General features: G+C 38.9%; 1 protein-coding gene across 1 annotated transcript; it reads right to left on the bottom strand.

The window, feature by feature from the left end:
- Positions 1–139: 139 nt before the first annotated feature.
- On the bottom strand, positions 140–19,145 carry ETFDH (electron transfer flavoprotein dehydrogenase). Its single transcript, XM_041480082.1, has 13 exons — positions 19,013–19,145; positions 17,056–17,202; positions 16,381–16,610; positions 15,986–16,067; positions 15,596–15,714; positions 15,218–15,295; positions 12,530–12,676; positions 10,645–10,785; positions 8,569–8,712; positions 3,529–3,697; positions 1,619–1,801; positions 1,047–1,268; positions 140–742 (listed from the first exon to the last, which is right to left on the bottom strand). The coding sequence occupies exons 1-13, from the start codon at positions 19,044–19,046 to the stop codon at positions 579–581; spliced, it is 1,860 nt and encodes a 619-aa protein (XP_041336016.1). The 5' UTR covers positions 19,047–19,145; the 3' UTR covers positions 140–578.
- Between the last annotated feature and the right edge of the window lie 8 nt (positions 19,146–19,153).

Below are 19,153 nucleotides of genomic sequence, written 5' to 3'. Positions count from 1 at the left end.
ATGAAAATGCAGATTTTTTTTTTTTTTAGAACCACTTTACAATAGGTATTCCCTATTATCATCATCAGAAACAACAACAAAAAAAAAAACCCACACCCCAAACTGAAAATTTGATGTAAAATGTAACACTTCAAAGCAGTGACAATTTTCTAGACTGATTTATTTCCCTGACTGCCAGGTATGATTACATGTAAATCACTCCATCTAGAGAGAGAAAATACTTTTTTAAAGGTGGGTCTTAAATTATTCCACCATACGCACAATTCTGGATATGGCTCCTATTATCACTGAACTTCAGCAGTAAATCCAAGATCCAAAGTTCCTTTGTCAGTCCTGATAAGAACTTTTGCCTGTCATACAGCTCCTCTAAAGAAGTGCTATTTAAATAAGGCTAGGGTTTAACCAGAAGGCACCAACTTTCTATTTAATGCAGCAGTCAAATGTAAAATTCAGAATGGCACATTAGTCTCAAACTCATTTAAGTCAGTGCTGTACATTAATTACGCTGCAGCATAAAATACCCCAACATATTTGGGGTATTTTATATTTAGAAGTCACTGAATAGATCTCCTGTTAGTTTACATTCCGTTATAAGCTGGTCCTCCTCCACCTTCAGGTACTACCCAGTTAATGTTCTGACTTGGGTCTTTAATATCACATGTTTTGCAGTGGACACAGTTCTGAGCATTTATCTGCAGCCTTGATCCTTCTCCCGTTTCCAGAGGAACATACTCATAGACTCCTGCAAAGAAAAGAAGGGAGCTATCACTTTGCTGAACAGCTTCCCCCTGCATGTATACTCTACCTACCAGCAAGTGTAACAAGGGAAGTATATTACTAATGTGACTTAATTCCCTTCTAACAAGTTTAACAATTATTTAATCACAAAAGTACTGCTAACGTGTTTTAAGACCTTCAGCTGAACCCCCTTCTGGGAGGAAAACTGGGGTAGAATGCCTTGAAGTGAGTAGGAGGCTAGGTGGACCCTTCTTCCTTGAGTTCTTCATCTTGCAGAAACAGCTGACACACACATTTTTGTTACCCACCTGCTGGACAAAATCTTTGCTCCGGTCCATCGAATATGGCCAGGTTCCTGCTCACAGGGACGCTGTCATCTTTGAGAGTTAAATGAGCGGGCTGGTCATGTTCATGGTTGGTACCACTTAAAGCCACAGATGACAGGAGATCAAAGCTGATTTTTCCATCGGGCTTTGGGTATTCAATAGGGGTGCAGTCTTTGGCTGGCTTGAGCTGAGCAAAATCTGGTCCTAAATACATTTTCAATAAATTTCAGTAGAGAATTATTATAATTTGTAGTTACTCAAGAACAATTTAACTAAGCTGTTTTAACTTCCCTTGTCCTCAGAATGAAGTACTTCATAAAAGGTAGCCTTTTTCACGAGACAAATACCTATACCTCGTTATACTAAGCAACGTTTTACTGTCTTAATTTATACTGTGTAGTAGTTGATATGACAGTCTGCTTCAATGCTTTATCATCCATTTCTTTTGCACACTTTAAGACCTCATGATTGGACCAGTGTGCACTAGGTGAAACTAAGACCAGAAGAGACTGATGTACAAATTGAGAATCTTCTTCAGGAGATAATGAAATTACCTGGATGTTTTAATGTCCACGGTTCCATTCCTCTCAGTAGCCAATAAAATATGCCTGTATATATCATTCCTCCATACACACCAAGTATGCTGTGGCAGGATGGTCGGATGTTTCTCACTGCATACAGCTCTTTCCAGACCCAGGACTTCTTCAGGTTCTCTTCATATTCTTGCACATCAAGCCCTAAGGCAGTACATTACTTGTTAGGTACTTACAGTACATCAAGACTATCCTTGAAATAAAAAAAATAAATGCTGAATAAAAGCAACTGCTAGCAATGAAATCAGCAAAATGAGAATTTCAGGGCTGTAAGCTAGGAACATATTAGACAACATGTTTCAGCCTCTTGAATAAGAGACCTGTTTTGTTGGCAGACATGTACTGCTGCTTTGTAGCCTCTATTAAATGAGCCAGAACCATTAAATTGTCTCAAAACTCAGCAAAGTATAATCAGAGAGGTGGCTCCATTGGCACCTCTGTGGGAAAGCAGCTACTCACTCACAGGATCTGCTACTCACTCACAGAATCTGAGTGCTGACCAGGACAGTCTACCTGTGATCCAAAGCCAGGTTTGCAATTATAATGTCAAGTTCTAAAGGTTTTTCCAAAGAAATTTTACAACCAAAGTCCCATTTCAGTAACTATGGCTATGGCCCAATGGCAGATAATTTCTTCCTTTGTAATTAGCACATTCATGAGACTAAAAGTATTTGACTGCAAACTTTTGATTGAAACTCTTTGTATTCTTTACAAATACTAGACATTTTACACTTGATACATCTACCACGGTGTAGTTAAAGCCAAGTAATTATCTTTAAAAATAATGTTTCTTCAAATCAAAATTATTTGAGAGCCTTCTCTTCACCATTCTCCATTACTACTGCATAGGAATAAATGTTCTAAATAATCAGTTTTAAGCCCTTTCTACACATGAAAAGCATACTTCCGTAGTATTTCCCATAAAGCCCATTATCCCTGCAAAGAGCAGAAAGTGGGTTGGAGTAGTCCAGTTTTGATGAGACTGGAAAACAGCATATAAAACCTGTCCATAATCAAACAAGAGTGGCACACTACCCACCAACAGTGTTTATAGCTTCAGATGGATGCCAAGCATTTTAGCATGTCTAGCTGGAGTTTTAATTGTTCAGCACACCTTCTGTGTATGGTGCATTTCAGCTGAATGAGGCTTGAATCCACCAGTACAGAGAAGAGATTTCTAAAATAATCATCATGTGGCACCAAGCTATAGTGTCTGATCTCCAGAGTGACTGAAATTCTAATTCTCTCCCTACAGACTTTATTAAGAGATTTAAGGGGACAACTAAGGCTTAAACAAATCACTACAAGGTGGTCAGGGTTAGGTGATTACTACAATGTGCTTGTATTATGTATAAAATAAAATACACTTAGTCACAAACTGAAACAACTAAAAGATTAAAAGACAGAATAAAGGACTGAACAAAAACAGGATCCTAACAACAGCAAGAGCAAATTTGAAAAATCTCACACTCTTTTGCTTACATTTAATCTATTTCTTTTTTTTTTCCCCTCCTGTTTCAGCAGGTTTTCAGTAACACTTTCGGAATCATAAAACTCTACTTTTTATTATGTTTGTAGGAATTAAACTATTCTTCTTTACTTATACAAGAAGCATAAGCTTACTTTTCAGATATTCATTAGAGCTTCTAGCTTCTAGTAGAATCAATACTTATGAGTAACAGCAAATATTAATTTCTTTCATAAATCATTTGACATTATCAATAAACCATAAAATATATTTTAAGCACACCCATTTAACGATTTATTAACATTTCCAACTAATTCATTCAGCCAGATTAATTACTGCTGTTAGCTGGTGGTGGTTCTAATTGAACACAAGGTAATAACAACTCCAAGTGCAGTGATCTTACCTATTGTCTTTGATTGGAGATTTTCATTGATTAATCGACTAAAAATGGCTTCTGAGGCCAACATGCCACTTTTCATTGCAGTATGTGTTCCTTTGATCTTGGGAACATTCAGGAGTCCAGGACTGCAACCAATTAATAATCCACCTGGGAAGGTGAGTTTCGGTATTGACTGAAGGGAAAACAGAGAGAAATGTTTTGTTCTTCTTTATCTTTGTTCTTGTTTGTTGAAGTGAAAATATCATTCTAGAAATTGAAGTGGCATAAGGCTTGAGTGCCCTTTCCACTTCCAGACTTGGCACGTGTACTGTCTAAACATACACCAGTTACTGCACTTACTCATGGAATTTGAGCATAGTATGCACATAGGAACACAGACACTGTACTTGTGCTGAATACCAAAGTGACATTTTCCTTACATCCTCTCTACAGCTGCCTTATCTGCAGCAAAACTCCAGTAGTGTCACCCATTGATATGGTTTTCGTCCTTCAAGCTCAAGTGAATTTTATAAAATAAAAAACCCCCTTTGTTTCCCTGATTTCCACACAGTAAGTTGTACTCATCTCACCTCACAGTGCTTTTTTCCACAAATCTTTTTCTGTGAAACTGCACAATGCTATCATGCCTGCCCCCCCTCCTCCTTATTTTAGAAGTTGCTCACAGCCAGCAAATATATTTTGGTGCAAAATCACCATCTTACTCCCATGCTGTAAGCATAATGTCATAGAGTATGGTCAACTCCCAAACCTAACACAGCCAAAATGATTTGCAAATATCAGATCAATAGTGTTAATATGCTATGTTAGACACCCATATTAACTAAGGAATACCTCAACTACCAAGGTGATTAAGATTTTACACTGGGAGCAGCTTCAAAATGCACACTGACTGCAGAACTTGGAGCAGAAAGCTCTGATCAAAGCCTAAGTCACAAATTGCTGAAGGTTAAGTTTTGAATGTACCTTCCTCCAAAAGTCTTTAGTGCTGAGCAGCACATCTTAATCTAGCATCCTGATTTTATTAAAACTGTCTGAAAGTTAATTTTGCAGTAACCTAAATACTAAACAAGTAGTTGAATTTCATGAAGAATGTCAAAAAAATGTATCCCTTGGAATTCAGGGTAACCCAAACCAAAAGTTTTGTTTCTTCTGCTTGTTCAGTTGTTACCTCTTTACTAGTCACGCAGGACTGCTTACTCTTGTGTAGTCGTATAGCAATCACTAAAAAAGGTTAAATTACACAGCATTTCCTCTGTGTTTTGTGCAATTTGTTTCATCAGAGACATAGTGATTTGGTTCATAGGAAAGGTAGTTCAGGCTGAAAATGAAACTACAACTTACTTTTCTGGGAAAAGAAATTCTAAATTCAGCTACATAACTCTATTTCAAAGGGATTAAGTATGTGGGATGTTCTCTCTTTTCTCAGAAAACAGCCATTCTATGTTATCTATTAGGATTCAATGGTGCAGCACTGACATAAGCATAGGAAGACTTCTTGACTGACTCTGAATTGCATAGAAAGATGGTGATGAAGTACTTTTCTTCTGCAGACACTGTTTCACGCAATATGCACAGTGACCCACCATACTGCTAAAGAACAGATGAGATTAAAGGTGAGTCATGTAACACAAAAGGCAGCACATACTGCAGCTTTGGTAGCAATTCTCATTATCAGTACTATGGCACTTGGTGCCTGCCTTCACAGTCGGTGGAAGAAACACATCATGCCCCTGAGATACAGACACAAAACAAGGCTGCTTTAGAGAAGGGTCTCACAGAGTCTTTCCTGCTGGCAGACAGGAAACCTCATGTTCTTCCTCCCCTTAGCTCCAGACCAGGGCTTAAAATCTCTTAAGTGAGTCTAATATTTGACACTTAAATGGGTTGTCAGGTTTTCCCCCTGATATTCATAGCATACACTGCTCAATAACTGCAAGACCTTTTTCTCCACAAAACTCTTAAACCTTTCAGAAGTTTTTGATAAAGACAAAATAGAGGTGCATGGGAATTTAGGTGCTTTGTTTTGCAATTTTAATCAAGATAATAAATAGTAGCTACAGAGATTAAGTTACTAAACTCTGATCCTTCCTTCCACATATATTAAAAAACACGTGCACACTCTCTCCCCCTTCACTCTGTGCTAAAGATTGAAGATCATGGCCATCAGGTTATCTACAACAAAAAAACTGAAGTTGATGGTAATTCTGTACACCTATTTGATGCAATTCTGTTACCAAAATCAAAAACTGGAGCTATGGAATAACTTACATAAGAAAATATTCCTGGACTACAGTGATACAAATGAGTCAGACTGCTACAGTTATTAATCAAAGCAACACATGCAAAAGAAGAGCTAATCTTAAAACTCTTCCTAAGTGAATCATCAATAAAGCTTTTTTTTACTGAAGCCATGTATTAAAAAAGTCTTTTAGAAGAGTAACTTCATGATCAACTAATCAAATCTATCTACAGGAAATTAAAAAACCCCACCAAAAAACCAACAAAGCAAAACATGCTTTTATATTAGGAACAATGGAATGTAAGGGACATATTGGTTTAAATCCAGCAAAGATGTCCAAAGATGAGGTAGAGATGTGCAAGATCTATAGTTCTACTGTGTAACTTAGCACAATGTCTGTGAGTGACTTAAAAAATACTGTATTCTTTCAGCTATAGGTTTTGAGTATAAGGAGGGTGCAACTAAAGTCACACTCTGGCTACTTCACCAAAGCCAGAAATTCAATGACTATGTGTGATAGAGAAACCAGTGCATGGGGTGGAAAAAGAAGCCTCTCTTGCATAAAAGCCTAGATTAAAACATCTTGGTATTTTTCATGGTATCTGTGCTAATAATGGAGTGGCAATGGCTTTTGAAATAAGCCAGTAACACAGCTGTGTTACAATGTGATATGACACATTTCCACTGCAGACTGGACAAAATCAGCGCTGATTAAATGTGCAGCATGGGTGCAATCCAGTTGCTTCCTGAACTCACATGACTCACTGCCAGGAATGCACACTGGGGTCAAAGCCTAACTCCACATGACACGGACAAGAGTGAAGCTGTGATGAAATTCTGCTTGTATTGCAAGAACCTCGTGAAGCTACGTTTATACTTTAAGAAGAGGTTCAAAAAGGAAAGGCAAAGTAGTCAGAGGGCAGAGTGGCATGGCCCCACATACAGGCTGTACATCATGGACACTCAGGCTAGTTTTAAGGTCCAAACTGAAAGGAGCATCTGGAAGATGGATCTGGGAGTACAGAACATACTGCCACACCTTGTGTTTCAAGATGAGAAGCTAACACGTTGAATGTACTTCAAAACTGTTAAATATAAACTCCAGACCATTTTTCTCCAGCCCTTTCAACTGACCTTAGTCATAAAGGTCAGTATTTAAAGGGAAATTTATTCATCAGAAAGTCTTGATGAATACATATTCAAAATTTTACCTTTTGCATTACTTAACAAAATTACCAAAGTATTCCATCTCCCAAGAAAGTGGAAATTTAAAGCTGTGCATGAAAGAAACTCAAGGTATTTGTACTTGAAGATGTAAAGATTTACCTGCCGAACTACATTACAATTTCAGCACCCTCAGTGACTCAAGGCTCAAGCACTGAAAAGGAGTTGTTTTTTGTTTTGTTTTGTTTTGCTGGGATAAATAAGTAATTTGGAAGACCCCACAGGAGCAGATTAGTGGTACTACCCTGTCTTCCCCAAGATTCCACAAAAGATTGTCTGTGGCACCTTTGCTGCTGAACATTCTTGACCGCAATATAAATTCCACTTCACCGGCTGCTCATAGCTTGGACGAACACGCTGCTGGGTAAAAACTCTGGATGTCTGGGCTCAGAGAATGCTGGTGAGTGCAGTTACATCCAGTTGGCAGTCAGTCACTACTGGGGCTCCCAAGGGCTCAGTACCGGGGCCAGACCTGGTTAATATCTTTATCAATGACCTGGACAAGGGGATTGAATGAACCCTCAGTCAGTCTGCAAGCAGCATAAAGATGAGTGGGAATGCTGATCTGCTGCAGAGGATGGATCTATGGACCAAGGCTGATCAAACTGACATCCAGTAAGGCAAAGTGCTGTGTCCTGTCCTTGGGTTACAACAGCCCCATGCAGTGCCTTAGGCTTGGGGCAGAGCGACTGGAAAACTGCCCAGCAAAAAGAACACAGGAGGTCCTGCCAACTGAACATGAGCATGTGCCCAGGTAGCCAAGGCGGCCAGTGGCATCCTAGCTTGGATCACAAATAGTGTGGCCAGCAGGACCAGGGCAGCGATTATTCAGCTGTAGTCAGCAATGGTGATGCTCTCTTGAATCCTTTGTCCATTTAATATTTAGTTTTGGGCCCCTCACAAGACACTGAAATGCTGGAGTGTGTATCTACAGAAGGGCAATGGAATTTACGAAAGGCCTGGAGCTCAGGTCTTAAGAGAAGCAGCTGAGGGAGCTGTGAGTGTTCAACCTGGAGAAAAGGAGGCTCAGGGGGGACCTTATTGCTCTCTACAACCACCCGAAAGGAGGGTGCACTGAGGTGAGGGTCAGTCTCTTCTCCCAAGTAACAAGTGACAGGAAGAGAGGAAAGGAGCTCAAGTTGTGCCAGAGGAGGTTTAGACTGGACACTAGGAAAAATATCTTCACAGGAAGGGTTGTCAAGCACTTGCACAAGCTGCCCAGTGAAGTGGTTGAGTTGCCATGCCTGGATAAGACATATAGATGTGGCACTGAGGGACATGGTTTAGTGGCGGACTTGGCAGTGGTGGACTAGTTATTGGACTAAATTACGTAAATGGTCTTTTCCAATCTCAATGTTTCTATGATTCTGTATTTAATTTAGAAAGTAAAGTGAGTATGTCAGAAGACTTTCAGTAAGACAGAGCCTAAAACTAGCAAATCTCAGCAGCCAGTACCCAGCAAGACAAGAAGGTTTTTCTGTCCAGCAAAACATTTGGTAGCGCATGCAACCCAAATCTACAGCACTAAATATAAGGCTACAGAGAACTCAAAGATAAAAACTTTGTGAAAAAAAAATTACCTGGATACCACCTTCATTTAATGCTCTGGCACCATAGGCAATCCTTGTTCCACCTTCCAAAGTAGGCTGTACACTAGGATGGTGCTTCCATCTCTGAAATTCCCTAAATGGATTCAAATAGGGATTTTGATAATCTAAACCAACCTTAAAAAAAGAAAAAAGTGCACATTAATAAGGTATGAAATTTCAACAAAAAATGGAAATTAAAGTAATTGCATATTACCATATCAAGTATTTAAATCTATTTTATAATAAAGCAACCTCAGGATCTTTCTATTTAAAACTACTGCCAAAAATATATTTTATTAATGGTACAGCAGGAGCAAATCCAAAAATCTACTCTTGTACCTATCTGAAATACGGAAAATATTTAATTGCATTGTAACCTCCTTTCAGTTGTCTTTGGTATAAAAAGGATTAAATTAAGCATGATTTAATGGGTGGGATAAGCAGCAAAACTTGTTTTAAATTTGCATTTCATACATCTGCCCAAAAAAAGCTGGAAAAAGAGGCAAACAATTATTTTTTGATTGTTATGTCCTTGTGCTCCCATACTTTAAACAGTTCTTCAAATTATTTAGTGTCAATTATAATTTCCAATTAGGTGAGCCATTGTAATAAAGCACAGGGGAGCAATGATGAAAGCAGAAAATGGGGTAAAATAGATTGACAGTGGGCTGGATGCCCAGGATTTCTATACATTTGAGAATTTGACTAAATACATTTCATGCATTTCGCATCTTTAAGATACTCTTAAAAATAATTCTCTTGCTGAATTTTTCTCTTTTGAGAAAGGGATTATTTCTGGTTCCTGTGAGCTTTATTGGAGATAAGTAACAAAATACATCATGAGTCAGCAGCAATCAAGACTTTGGTATCTGTGGCAGCTCACTACTTTTAGAGAAGTGCTTGCATCTGTGTTGCTGACAGGACAAAATTAATGAACTAGTTCCAAAATAAGGGTAAAATAACCCTACTACAAGAATCATCCCAGACTGAAATAGGTATAAAGCTCAAAGACAAAAAAGTGATTGTGTGTTCACACAGAAGTTGATTTTTTCCTCTCTGGAGAGAATATGAACATTACTGATTACCTACCATTCTCTGCAAGAATCAGAGCTCTCAGCCCTTCTAAAATCAAACAGAATTTGAGTATCCACTGTATGTACTTATCAACTCCAATATTGGAAATCTGGACAGGACAAATATGTGTGTCTGAGAAAGTTAATGAGTTTTTTTTCAATGCTTGTTACAAAACAGACAAAAATAGAATTTTTCCACACACTCTGTAATCCTTCTGAAATCTAGGAGACAGAAGTGTCAGCTCAGTCCCATGCTGCTGAAAGTCCAATTTGTATGCTTGACTCTTACAACATCTGTGTTGAAGCACGTGCACAGGGTAAATAGTGAATGTTTCATTTTGAACTGTAGGTGATAGAGAATATTTCCAATCCTTGCACCTCATATCACCTGGCTGCCAGAATGACACCAGACTATTTCTAGAGATCTCACTGCTTCTGATAAAGGGGCAATCAGCAGCAAGAAGCTGCCTGCCCAATTCAGAAAGGCAGCTGCTAAAGAAGGCAACACCAACAGGGGTGGAGAATACCAAAACAAAGTGAAGAGCTCAGAAAATAAAGGGACATTACTAGGAGCATTGCAGTGCTTTCACTTTAGATATTTCTCCCAAAAAGTGGAGTTACACACAAGGCTGACACATGAATTAGGAAATGGAACTGTACAAAGTACATGTGATTTAGATTTCCTAACTTAAAAGAATTTTTTGAGTACAGCTTTGATTAGTCATTTGGTTTTGCCATTACCAAAATTTGCTTGTTTTGCCAAGAAATTATGAATAAGTTTCCTACTTGGTCTCAATAAAAGACATTGGATTAAAGACAGATTAATATGAAAAATTAGCCTTCCCTGCTATGGGCATAAGCACTTAAGATTGAGAAAGGACTAAATTTGGTCTGTTCCTATTCTTATATTTACATTTTCTCATTAAAACAGAGCAAAGAAAGTGCATAAAATGATCAAACAACTTGTATGAATGAAAAAACTAACGTCACTTACCACAAATCCAAGAGCAACTAAAGGCTCACCCTCATTTAAGTGATAAAGAAAGGATCCTCCATATGTATGTCTGTCTAATGGCCAGCCTACAGTATGTTCCACTCTTCCTGGTTTCCATTTCGTTTTATCAATAGTCCATAACTGAAATGAGGATGACCAAAAAATTACTTCAGATTGCAAAGTTTCAATAATATATTAAAAGACAAACAGACAATTACATATAGGAGAAACTTAATTTACTCCTATGAGCAATGCAAAAATTCATACAGCAAAACACTAACTGTTCAGTATAGTTTTTTGGATTACCATTTAAGGTTTTCCCAATACCTCCCTTAAAATGTTGAGTATCAGAAAATGTGATTGGGACTCCAGTACTACACCCAAAATTTTCATTCAACCACAAGATTCCGAATATTTGACAGACACTTCTGCCACAGAATGCAATGCTTATGTTGAATTTTTTCTTTGAAAGTATTATTTTTTAATATAATTCTGTGAATTATCTTCTGAGTTTTTCGAGGTCAGGACAAAGCAATGTGCCTGAGTTGATCTAAATATTTTCTGTCAAACAAATTGTCCCATCTCTGCTGTCTTCTATACATTCCCAGTGCTCCACTGACCCATGGTGAACTCAGAGAAGCATTTTCATGTTTTCAGGAGTGAGTCCATTTTCTGCTCATTTCACAAAACATCTTTGCACCATGGAGGTACATGCCAGGCACAGTCTAATGACAGGAGGGCAGCTGAGCACCACAGATCAGCTCAAGCATTGAGGGCACATCTACAATAAGTTCCAGTTTAGATTAAGAGTACATTTTTGAGCGGGACTTCTGATTCCTCTCACTTACTGTGTTTTGGCTCACATCATACTGCAGAAAAGGCATGAATTGGATTCCTTCAATGTGAAATTAAAAGACAGGGTCCTAAAAGTCCATCTAAAACATTCCAGTCATGAAAGAGCACTTAGTTCACAGGACTAGATCACAGCTAGTCCAAAGTAAAAATAAACCTGAGGCACGCATAGTACGGATAACAGCTCATCAGCACCAACTACTTCAGATCCACTCCTACTGGATGGACTGCACTATTGGTTAAAGCAGACAGTCTCATCTGGAAGTAAGGGAACTCTAAAATAAAACCCTTCTTTAATGACAATTTCTGTATTAGACACTATAACTAAGATTATGTCATATTTACAAAATGGTTATTCTCTACAGAGTGTAAACTATTAATTTAACCAATATTTTATAGCTGTAAGCACATACTGAAGTAATTCTGTTATAGTCAAAATTCTGAACATATTCTAAAATAATACAGCTCTTTTTCATGAGTGATATTTCCTGAGTATAGAATATGTTAAAAAGGAAACCTCAGTCCTATCCCAATTTTATATGCCCAGTGAAGGGAGGTTTTTTTTAAAGAAAGGCTCATCCAGAAGGTGCTTCAGAGACCACGACTTATCATCTGAAACAGCTCTCCTCTCTCCCTTTCACTAACATACAGAAAGCCCATAGAAAGTATTTTCTTCCTTCCTCATGTACTAAAGGCCCCCAAAATTAGGCAGCACAAATTCCTCCCTTATTTAGCAGATATATGGAAAACAGATATCACAAACAACTGTAATCTGAAAATGTTAACAGAGCAGATTCACAAGTACCTCTAGTTATAACAGATACAAGAGAAGCAGCAGCTGAAGTGGAACAGTCACGACATTCAGGGAGCATCTGCTCTGATCAGCTTCAGAACAGCAAAGATTCTGGAGTCTCAAAGTGTAACTCAGATTCTTTAATTTTTATGTCATAGAAAAATTAGCTAGAAAGCAAATAGAATCTACCTTAAAATCTTATGGTGTTTTCTTTAATTGTTAAAATCATGCAAGTGGTACCTCTTTCAATCCAATGCCATAGCTCTGGGGTTGACAATTCTCCCTTAGATTGTATTTTTTGTACAGCTGTTTGGCTAGATGTCCATGACAACCTTCAGCAAAGACTGTGACTTTAGCATGGAGTTCCAAGCCTCTTTCAAACGTAGCCTGCAAAAGTACAGCACTTAATCAGCAGTTAGGTCTGTGCCACACCAAACTCACAGCAAGAAAATGGAGAATAATAAAGTGATTTTACACTACTTGGTAACACAGACTCAGAACCTACAGATCATTGCAAATTATAGTTCAGTTGTCTTTTCCACCTAACCATGATGCACCCCTGGCAAGTCTTGCAAGGGGATTCCAGTAGAGCAGCCCCACAGTGAATCGCTACTTGTCACTGACAAAGAGAATCTTTCCAGATCAGAGGACACTTACATCAAATCTGCTCATTCACAAGGTACAAAGGAACTCTGACAGACAAAGAAACTTTTTTTTTTTTGTTAATTTTTGCTCATAAAGTCACATGACAATAAAACATTTTGTGTATGTGTGCCCCATAGACTACACAGAACTACACACATGACACAGCCTAGACAGAACTACCATATCTGAAAAACCTGAACCACCCCTGCTCCCAAAAGGACCCACTGCTTCAGAATAATGACATTACTCCAATCTGATGTTTTAAAGCATATAATAAAATTAAACTAAATAAAACACAATTATAAAAAAATTCTCATTAAAAATTCCAACAAGGATTGAGAACCAAGTAAGGGGAATTGGCATACTGCTGTATGAGTACATCACCTGCATCTGTGAGTGCGCTGGACAACAATATAGATTATGTTTACAAATTTTTTATAATGAAAAAAAGCTTGATTTCAGTCAGAAAGTTTGATGTTGAAAAAGACAAGGAAAACAGTTTTGGATGAACTTCCAAAGCAGTAAACCATCTCAAGCCAGCACAGGCTCAAAAGAAGCTTACTGCTTTGGTTTTTAGTTGTCTCTCAGGTGCAATCTGCTTGTAACTTACAAATGAAAATGTTCCCTCTAGTTGAGAATTACATTCAAACAGGAGTCATGGGATTTTGTGAAATTTTTTGTTCTCTTTGAATTTCTGATTGTCAGTGTGAACATGAATTAATTTTACAAAATACTAAACAAGAGTTACCTCTTGAATATACAGTGTCCACTTTGAAGTAGCTTTATATAAAACAACTACATCTCCACATTGTAAATATTAGAAATTCATTAATCTGAAACATTTCAGTAATGTGACAGAGCTGTATTTCATAATTAACAACCTTCTCCCGTATCTACCCAAGAATCAATGTGCAACTTGCTACAATGTTTTTTTACCACTGTCATTTTTATTTGCTCGGCGCTGACTGCAAGGTGAAAATCTATTCATTAACCACAGTCTATTTGATTAGGCTCTGTATAAACACATTGAAGATACTCTTGCCTTGGAGGTTATACAAACTACACCTATTTACCTGAGCCTTTATGCACTGGAGGCAATACCAACTGACAAAACTGACAGCTAAAAAACCTGAATTCGTGAGTGACAGTGCAATAAAAACAGCTGCAGTAGAGGCACACTCATTAGGCACATGAAAGAAGTTAAGAGACACGTTCTCTCAGAACAAATGGGGAAAAAAATGAATCTACGTTTTGAGGATGTTAAGAAATACACCTAAAATAGTTCCTTCCCATCTTAAAACAAACTCAAACTCCCAGTGAAGCTGCACGCATTACTTGTGCCACCTTCTGGACAAAGCATGCACTGGAAAACGAGAGCATGTCTGTCTCCTACAGCAGATAAACAATATTACACTGGAAAAATACATTACTCCTCCACTGGCTATATTATCTCAAAACAAAAAAGAGTCTTTTGCTCTCACTCCCTGCCTTAAATGGGGAAAAATAGCCCACACTTTATGTGAAAGTGAATACCTCTTTGAAACTCTAAGAAACCAGAATAAAACTGTATAAAAAAAGGAAACTGAATGTTAAGAAAAAACTTGCACTCCTAATTTATGTAGTCAAATAATTCTGTGTGAAAGTTGCTCCAAGTAACTCTGAGGTGCCACATTCTCCCAACATATTTTACAGGGAAACAGCACACTTAGGGCAGGTTCTGGATTCCACTGAATAAAACAAAAATCCAAGTGTGACACTTAGGGCAGATTACTGCATCCTTTTGGATGCAGACATGTGACCAACCAGCACAAAGGTATAAAGACTCAGTGTGTACCTTGCCCCAACAAGGCAGACAGACTATCAGCAAGTGCAGCTGTGGCTGTAAATACCAAGGAAACCAAACCAGCCAGAAGCACACACTCTTACATGTTGCTAGTTACCAGATGGACTAAAGCTTTCTATTTCACCTCTGAACCTTTTTTCCAGGAGTTCCTGGAGTTCTTTCCCTTGTTTCCAGATTTCACATATGCCAAAACACCCTTACATAATCTCCTTCAAGACAACTTTTATGAAAAGGCTTTTTCTACTAATCTCAGAAGAATTTTACAATGTTCTGAGACAAGAACTTTCACAGGCAATCAATCCAATTAAATAGAGAGGGAAGACAGGTATTGAATTTTACAACTTTTCTTATGCTGCAGCAAGACTACTGATGGCAGTAGAAGCAGATGTATCACAATTTCCATAATTAGATCCCCAGTTATGGGGAAGATAGATACTCACTTTAGGTGCTCCATCCTTCTGAATGCCTACATCATTAGTTGCTATCCCTTTCACGCTACCATCTTCATGAAAAAGTACCTTTGGAAATATTTCAACAAACAAACAAAAAACATTGTAATGAAACTGAATCTATTAATTAAGAGTTCTAAAGCAGAACTCCTAAGCACTATGACTTAAATGGTCAAACATGAAGATTATGTATTTATTCATGTACTGTATGCACTTTGCTGGATCTGAGCCAGGGAATTTAGACAGATAAACACAGTTTTCACAATACATATCGGTTAAAAGGAATGTTGCACATGTACAAAGATCATGACTGCACTGAAGGGGGTTCCAAAGCCACTTTTCATAAACACACACTGATGTCATTAGTACCTCAGCTGCTGCATAGCCTGGATATATCTCAACACCCAAAGCTTCTGCTTGTTCACCTAGCCAACTCACAAGGTGGCCCAGACGTACTATGTAATTTCCATGATTAACCATCGGAAGCCCTAGGCAAAAAAAGACACACACACATATAACACATCAGACACTAAGTAAAATAACCAAAGCTGTATACAGCAGATGTCACATCTACAGCTACTACCTTCCAGGTAATCTCCTGTGTTATCAGAGCCATCATCTATGCAAAGTGTATCACTGTAACCTATTACATTCTACATACACTTGCTGCACTATACTGAATCAAACTTCTTTTGATTCATGGAGAAGTTCAAAAAGACACAGAGGAAGCTGACTCTATTCTCCTTCACTAAACTTTACCTGGAAGTATTGGCACTGGAATTCTAGATGTCTCCGTTAAAATTCCAAACTTGTCTTCGGTTACAGGAGTATTAAGTGGAGCCTACAAAAGATAAAATAGAAGTAGAGAGTTATGTTTTCTCAGCCAATCCAACAGAAACAACAAAATCAAACAATCAAACTGACAGTCAAGTACAGGTTTAGTATAGCACTTCTTTAGGAAGGTATCACAAGAGAGAAGATAAGGTACTTTATGAGGCAGAAGGTACCCATTTTTGTTTTGTTCCATCAGTGTATTTTAAAATGGTACTAATTACTAATGCAACCAGGTACTGACTCATACCAGAATGAGTCAGATATGAAGTTCATTACAATCTAGTAGTAATGAACTTTGGTGTTTACATGCTTATACATACCCCTCGCTCTTTCCAGTCTGGAAAGAGTTCTTCTAAGGACCTTGGCTCGAGACAAGCACCAGACAACGTATGCGCACCAATCTGAGAAGCCTTTTCCACCAGACAAACACGCACTTCTCTGCTGTGCTCAGCGGCCAACTGCTTGAGTCGAATGGCTGCAGAAAGGCCTGCAGGGCCTGCTCCAACAATGACAACATCAGCTTCCTCTGCAAATCTTTCCATATTTACCCCTGCAATAGAAAAAAATGATAATAACATAAGCCAATCTGCAATCTCCTCCAGCCTCTCTCACTCTAATCCTAAACCCTCACGGTAAGAACAACTGAAAAAAACCAAGCAGATACATACTGAACAGAACTAAATCTTGTTGTGATAATCACTAAACCAAAAGCTGCTTGTATATTTTCTTTATGAAAACAAGCATAAAGTTGCTTCTGAGACTATTTTATAGCATTAAAGACACTCGTGAGATAGCAAGCAAAAATTTCCTTGGAAATATTAGTACTGTATTTAAGCGTAGAAAGAGAAAAAAAAAAACCAGCATAAAGAGAAAAAAAGCATAAAGAGAAAAAAACCAGCAACACATTTTACTGTCTTTAAGACTCAGCAACGACAGTCATAATAACAATGACAATAATAATAAAGCAGCTTTTAAAGAATGCAACGTTTTTTTACCTTCCCATCGTTTGTCTTTGTCCCGAGGATGAATTGTGTAGTGTGTAGTTATGCGAGGCACAGAGGCAGTAGAGGCACATCGTGAGACACGCAGCGAGAGAAGGCAATCTTTCTTTATCAACTTCAGAGCATGAAAGCACTGACGTGCTGCAAAAACCAGAAACAACTTTGTCAAGTCAGTACTTTTCCAAATTTTTCAAAGTTTCAGAGATGCAAGTAGCACAACAAATATGACAGCTTCCCCCTCCCAAAGACTACCAGGTGACATGAAGATGAGGAACCATAAACACAGATTTTTACATTTTCAAGTTAGGAGGATGCTATGTAATTTTTTATCAGGAGAAAAAAAAAAGAAGCCTCCCCTTTAAGCGATCTTTACTCAGTACACAGGCCAGCCATCCACAGCTGACATAGGATAATATGTGTATACACAAGTGCCAAACACATTTTAAGTTCTGATTTAATTTTGAACTTCAAAAGTTTTATTTCAAACTGCATTAAAAGTGACCAAACAATGATAGAAACAGGACATACAAGTTTAGCTCTGACACCTCAACACATGTTGAGACACACAGCTTGGGCTACTAATACTAGGCAGTTCAGCTAAATTACATGCCATGGTCTGCAGTAAAAGCACAGTCTTGAATTCAAGTGTGCTTAGCCAAAGCTAGGAACAGTAGATAGAGGTAACCATTTCCTTTGCTGCACATACAGTAACTGTTGTGAAAACAAATTAGAATTTCTGTGTAAGCAAATGGATGGAAAAGAAAAATTTCAAATTATCAAACCTGGACTTTTTTCAGAGGGCTATTACATATCATAGTTTTCCTCTTTTAGAAACAAATAATAAATGTGTGTGATCTGCAATAAAAAACTCTAGAACAGTTAGTACAAAAACTAGTTACAGTTAAAAGATCTGTGAACTAATGCACCTTGGCTAATAATTTTCTTTCCTTAAAAAATTCTCTATTTTCAGGGATAAAGAAGAACACCATATTTAAAGTGGAGTATTTCTGTAAAACTACATAAGTAAAATCACCAGCATACTATGATTGAAACTTTTGGTTGAGAATGGCTACCCTTGAAAAAGGCCAGCGCAAGCACGCTGTGTCATAACCCTGCCTGGTGACAGTAAGGACAGAGGTCTCTATATGCAAGGTAGCAAGTATTATCCATGTTGGTTCCTTAACAGGTATTCTGTACCTAACCAACATAACATAAAAGCTATTATCATACCACCTCATGATTCTTAGTTATTCTTTACCTGCAACCAGGCAGGACAACAAGTACTCTATAAGGTTGATAACATCTACACATACACATATATATATTAATTTATATATACTTAACTTTCAGGACTTTTTTTATTTGACCATAACTGATGGTACTAAGAATCACACAGCATATTAAAAAAATAATTTAATTTGCGCATATGCAAAAGAAGTGAAACTCTGCTCCGAACACGTCTGATAACAGCAGAGCTGGGTGCAAACGCTGGACGGGCAGATTCTTGCCCAGCGGGCGCACAGTGCCTGGGCCACGACGCTATGGAGAGCTCAGGGACTCGGAAAGCGACGGGGAACGCCTGCACGAGCCAGGCGATCCCCAAGGAGAAACTTTGCGGCAGTTCTTCACTAACAGCTGTCGGGATGCTGTCTCCACAGCTACCTCCCAAGCAAGGACACTGGTTCCACTGCTTTATGTCACCCTTTAGAGCAGGTGACAGCTAGCGTCGCTCAAAGATCCCGCCCATCTTTTCAGGCACCCCGCTGCAGGTGAACAACCCACGCCAGTACCACGGAGCCGGCCGCGCTCACGCACAGCGCTGTCCTCCGGCCCTGGGGCGCACAGAGGCCCCGGGCAGGGGGAGCCACGGGGTCCCTCCCGCCCGCCGGCCCCGCCGCCCGGCCCGGCCCGGCCCGCGGCCCGGGCCCTCCAGCCGGCCCCGGCGCGTTACCTCGGCCGGCGGACGGGCAGCGGTAGAACAGCATCGCAGCGGCCCCGGGCACCGTCCGCTTCCCGCGTCCGCCCCGCCGCGCACAGCCCGCCGGCCTCGCCTGCCGCGCCTGCGCGCCCGGCCACGGCTCCGCCCCGTGCC

Source organism: Pyrgilauda ruficollis, unplaced genomic scaffold (assembly GCF_017590135.1).
Source record: "Pyrgilauda ruficollis isolate IOZ18807 unplaced genomic scaffold, ASM1759013v1 scaffold5, whole genome shotgun sequence".
NCBI lineage: Eukaryota > Metazoa > Chordata > Aves > Passeriformes > Passeridae > Pyrgilauda > Pyrgilauda ruficollis.
This window is presented reverse-complemented; position numbering and strand designations above follow the sequence as displayed.

Coding starts and splice junctions, on each gene's coding strand:
- ETFDH (XM_041480082.1), bottom strand. CDS start 19,046: ATGCTGTTCTACCGCTGCCCGTCCGCCGGCCGAG. Junction 16,068..16,380: donor CAGACTGGAAAGAGCGAGGG/GTATGTATAAGC, acceptor TATCTTTTGTAG/GCTCCACTTAATACTCCTGT. Junction 8,713..10,644: donor TAGTTGCTCTTGGATTTGTG/GTAAGTGACGTT, acceptor TCTTTTTTTAAG/GTTGGTTTAGATTATCAAAA.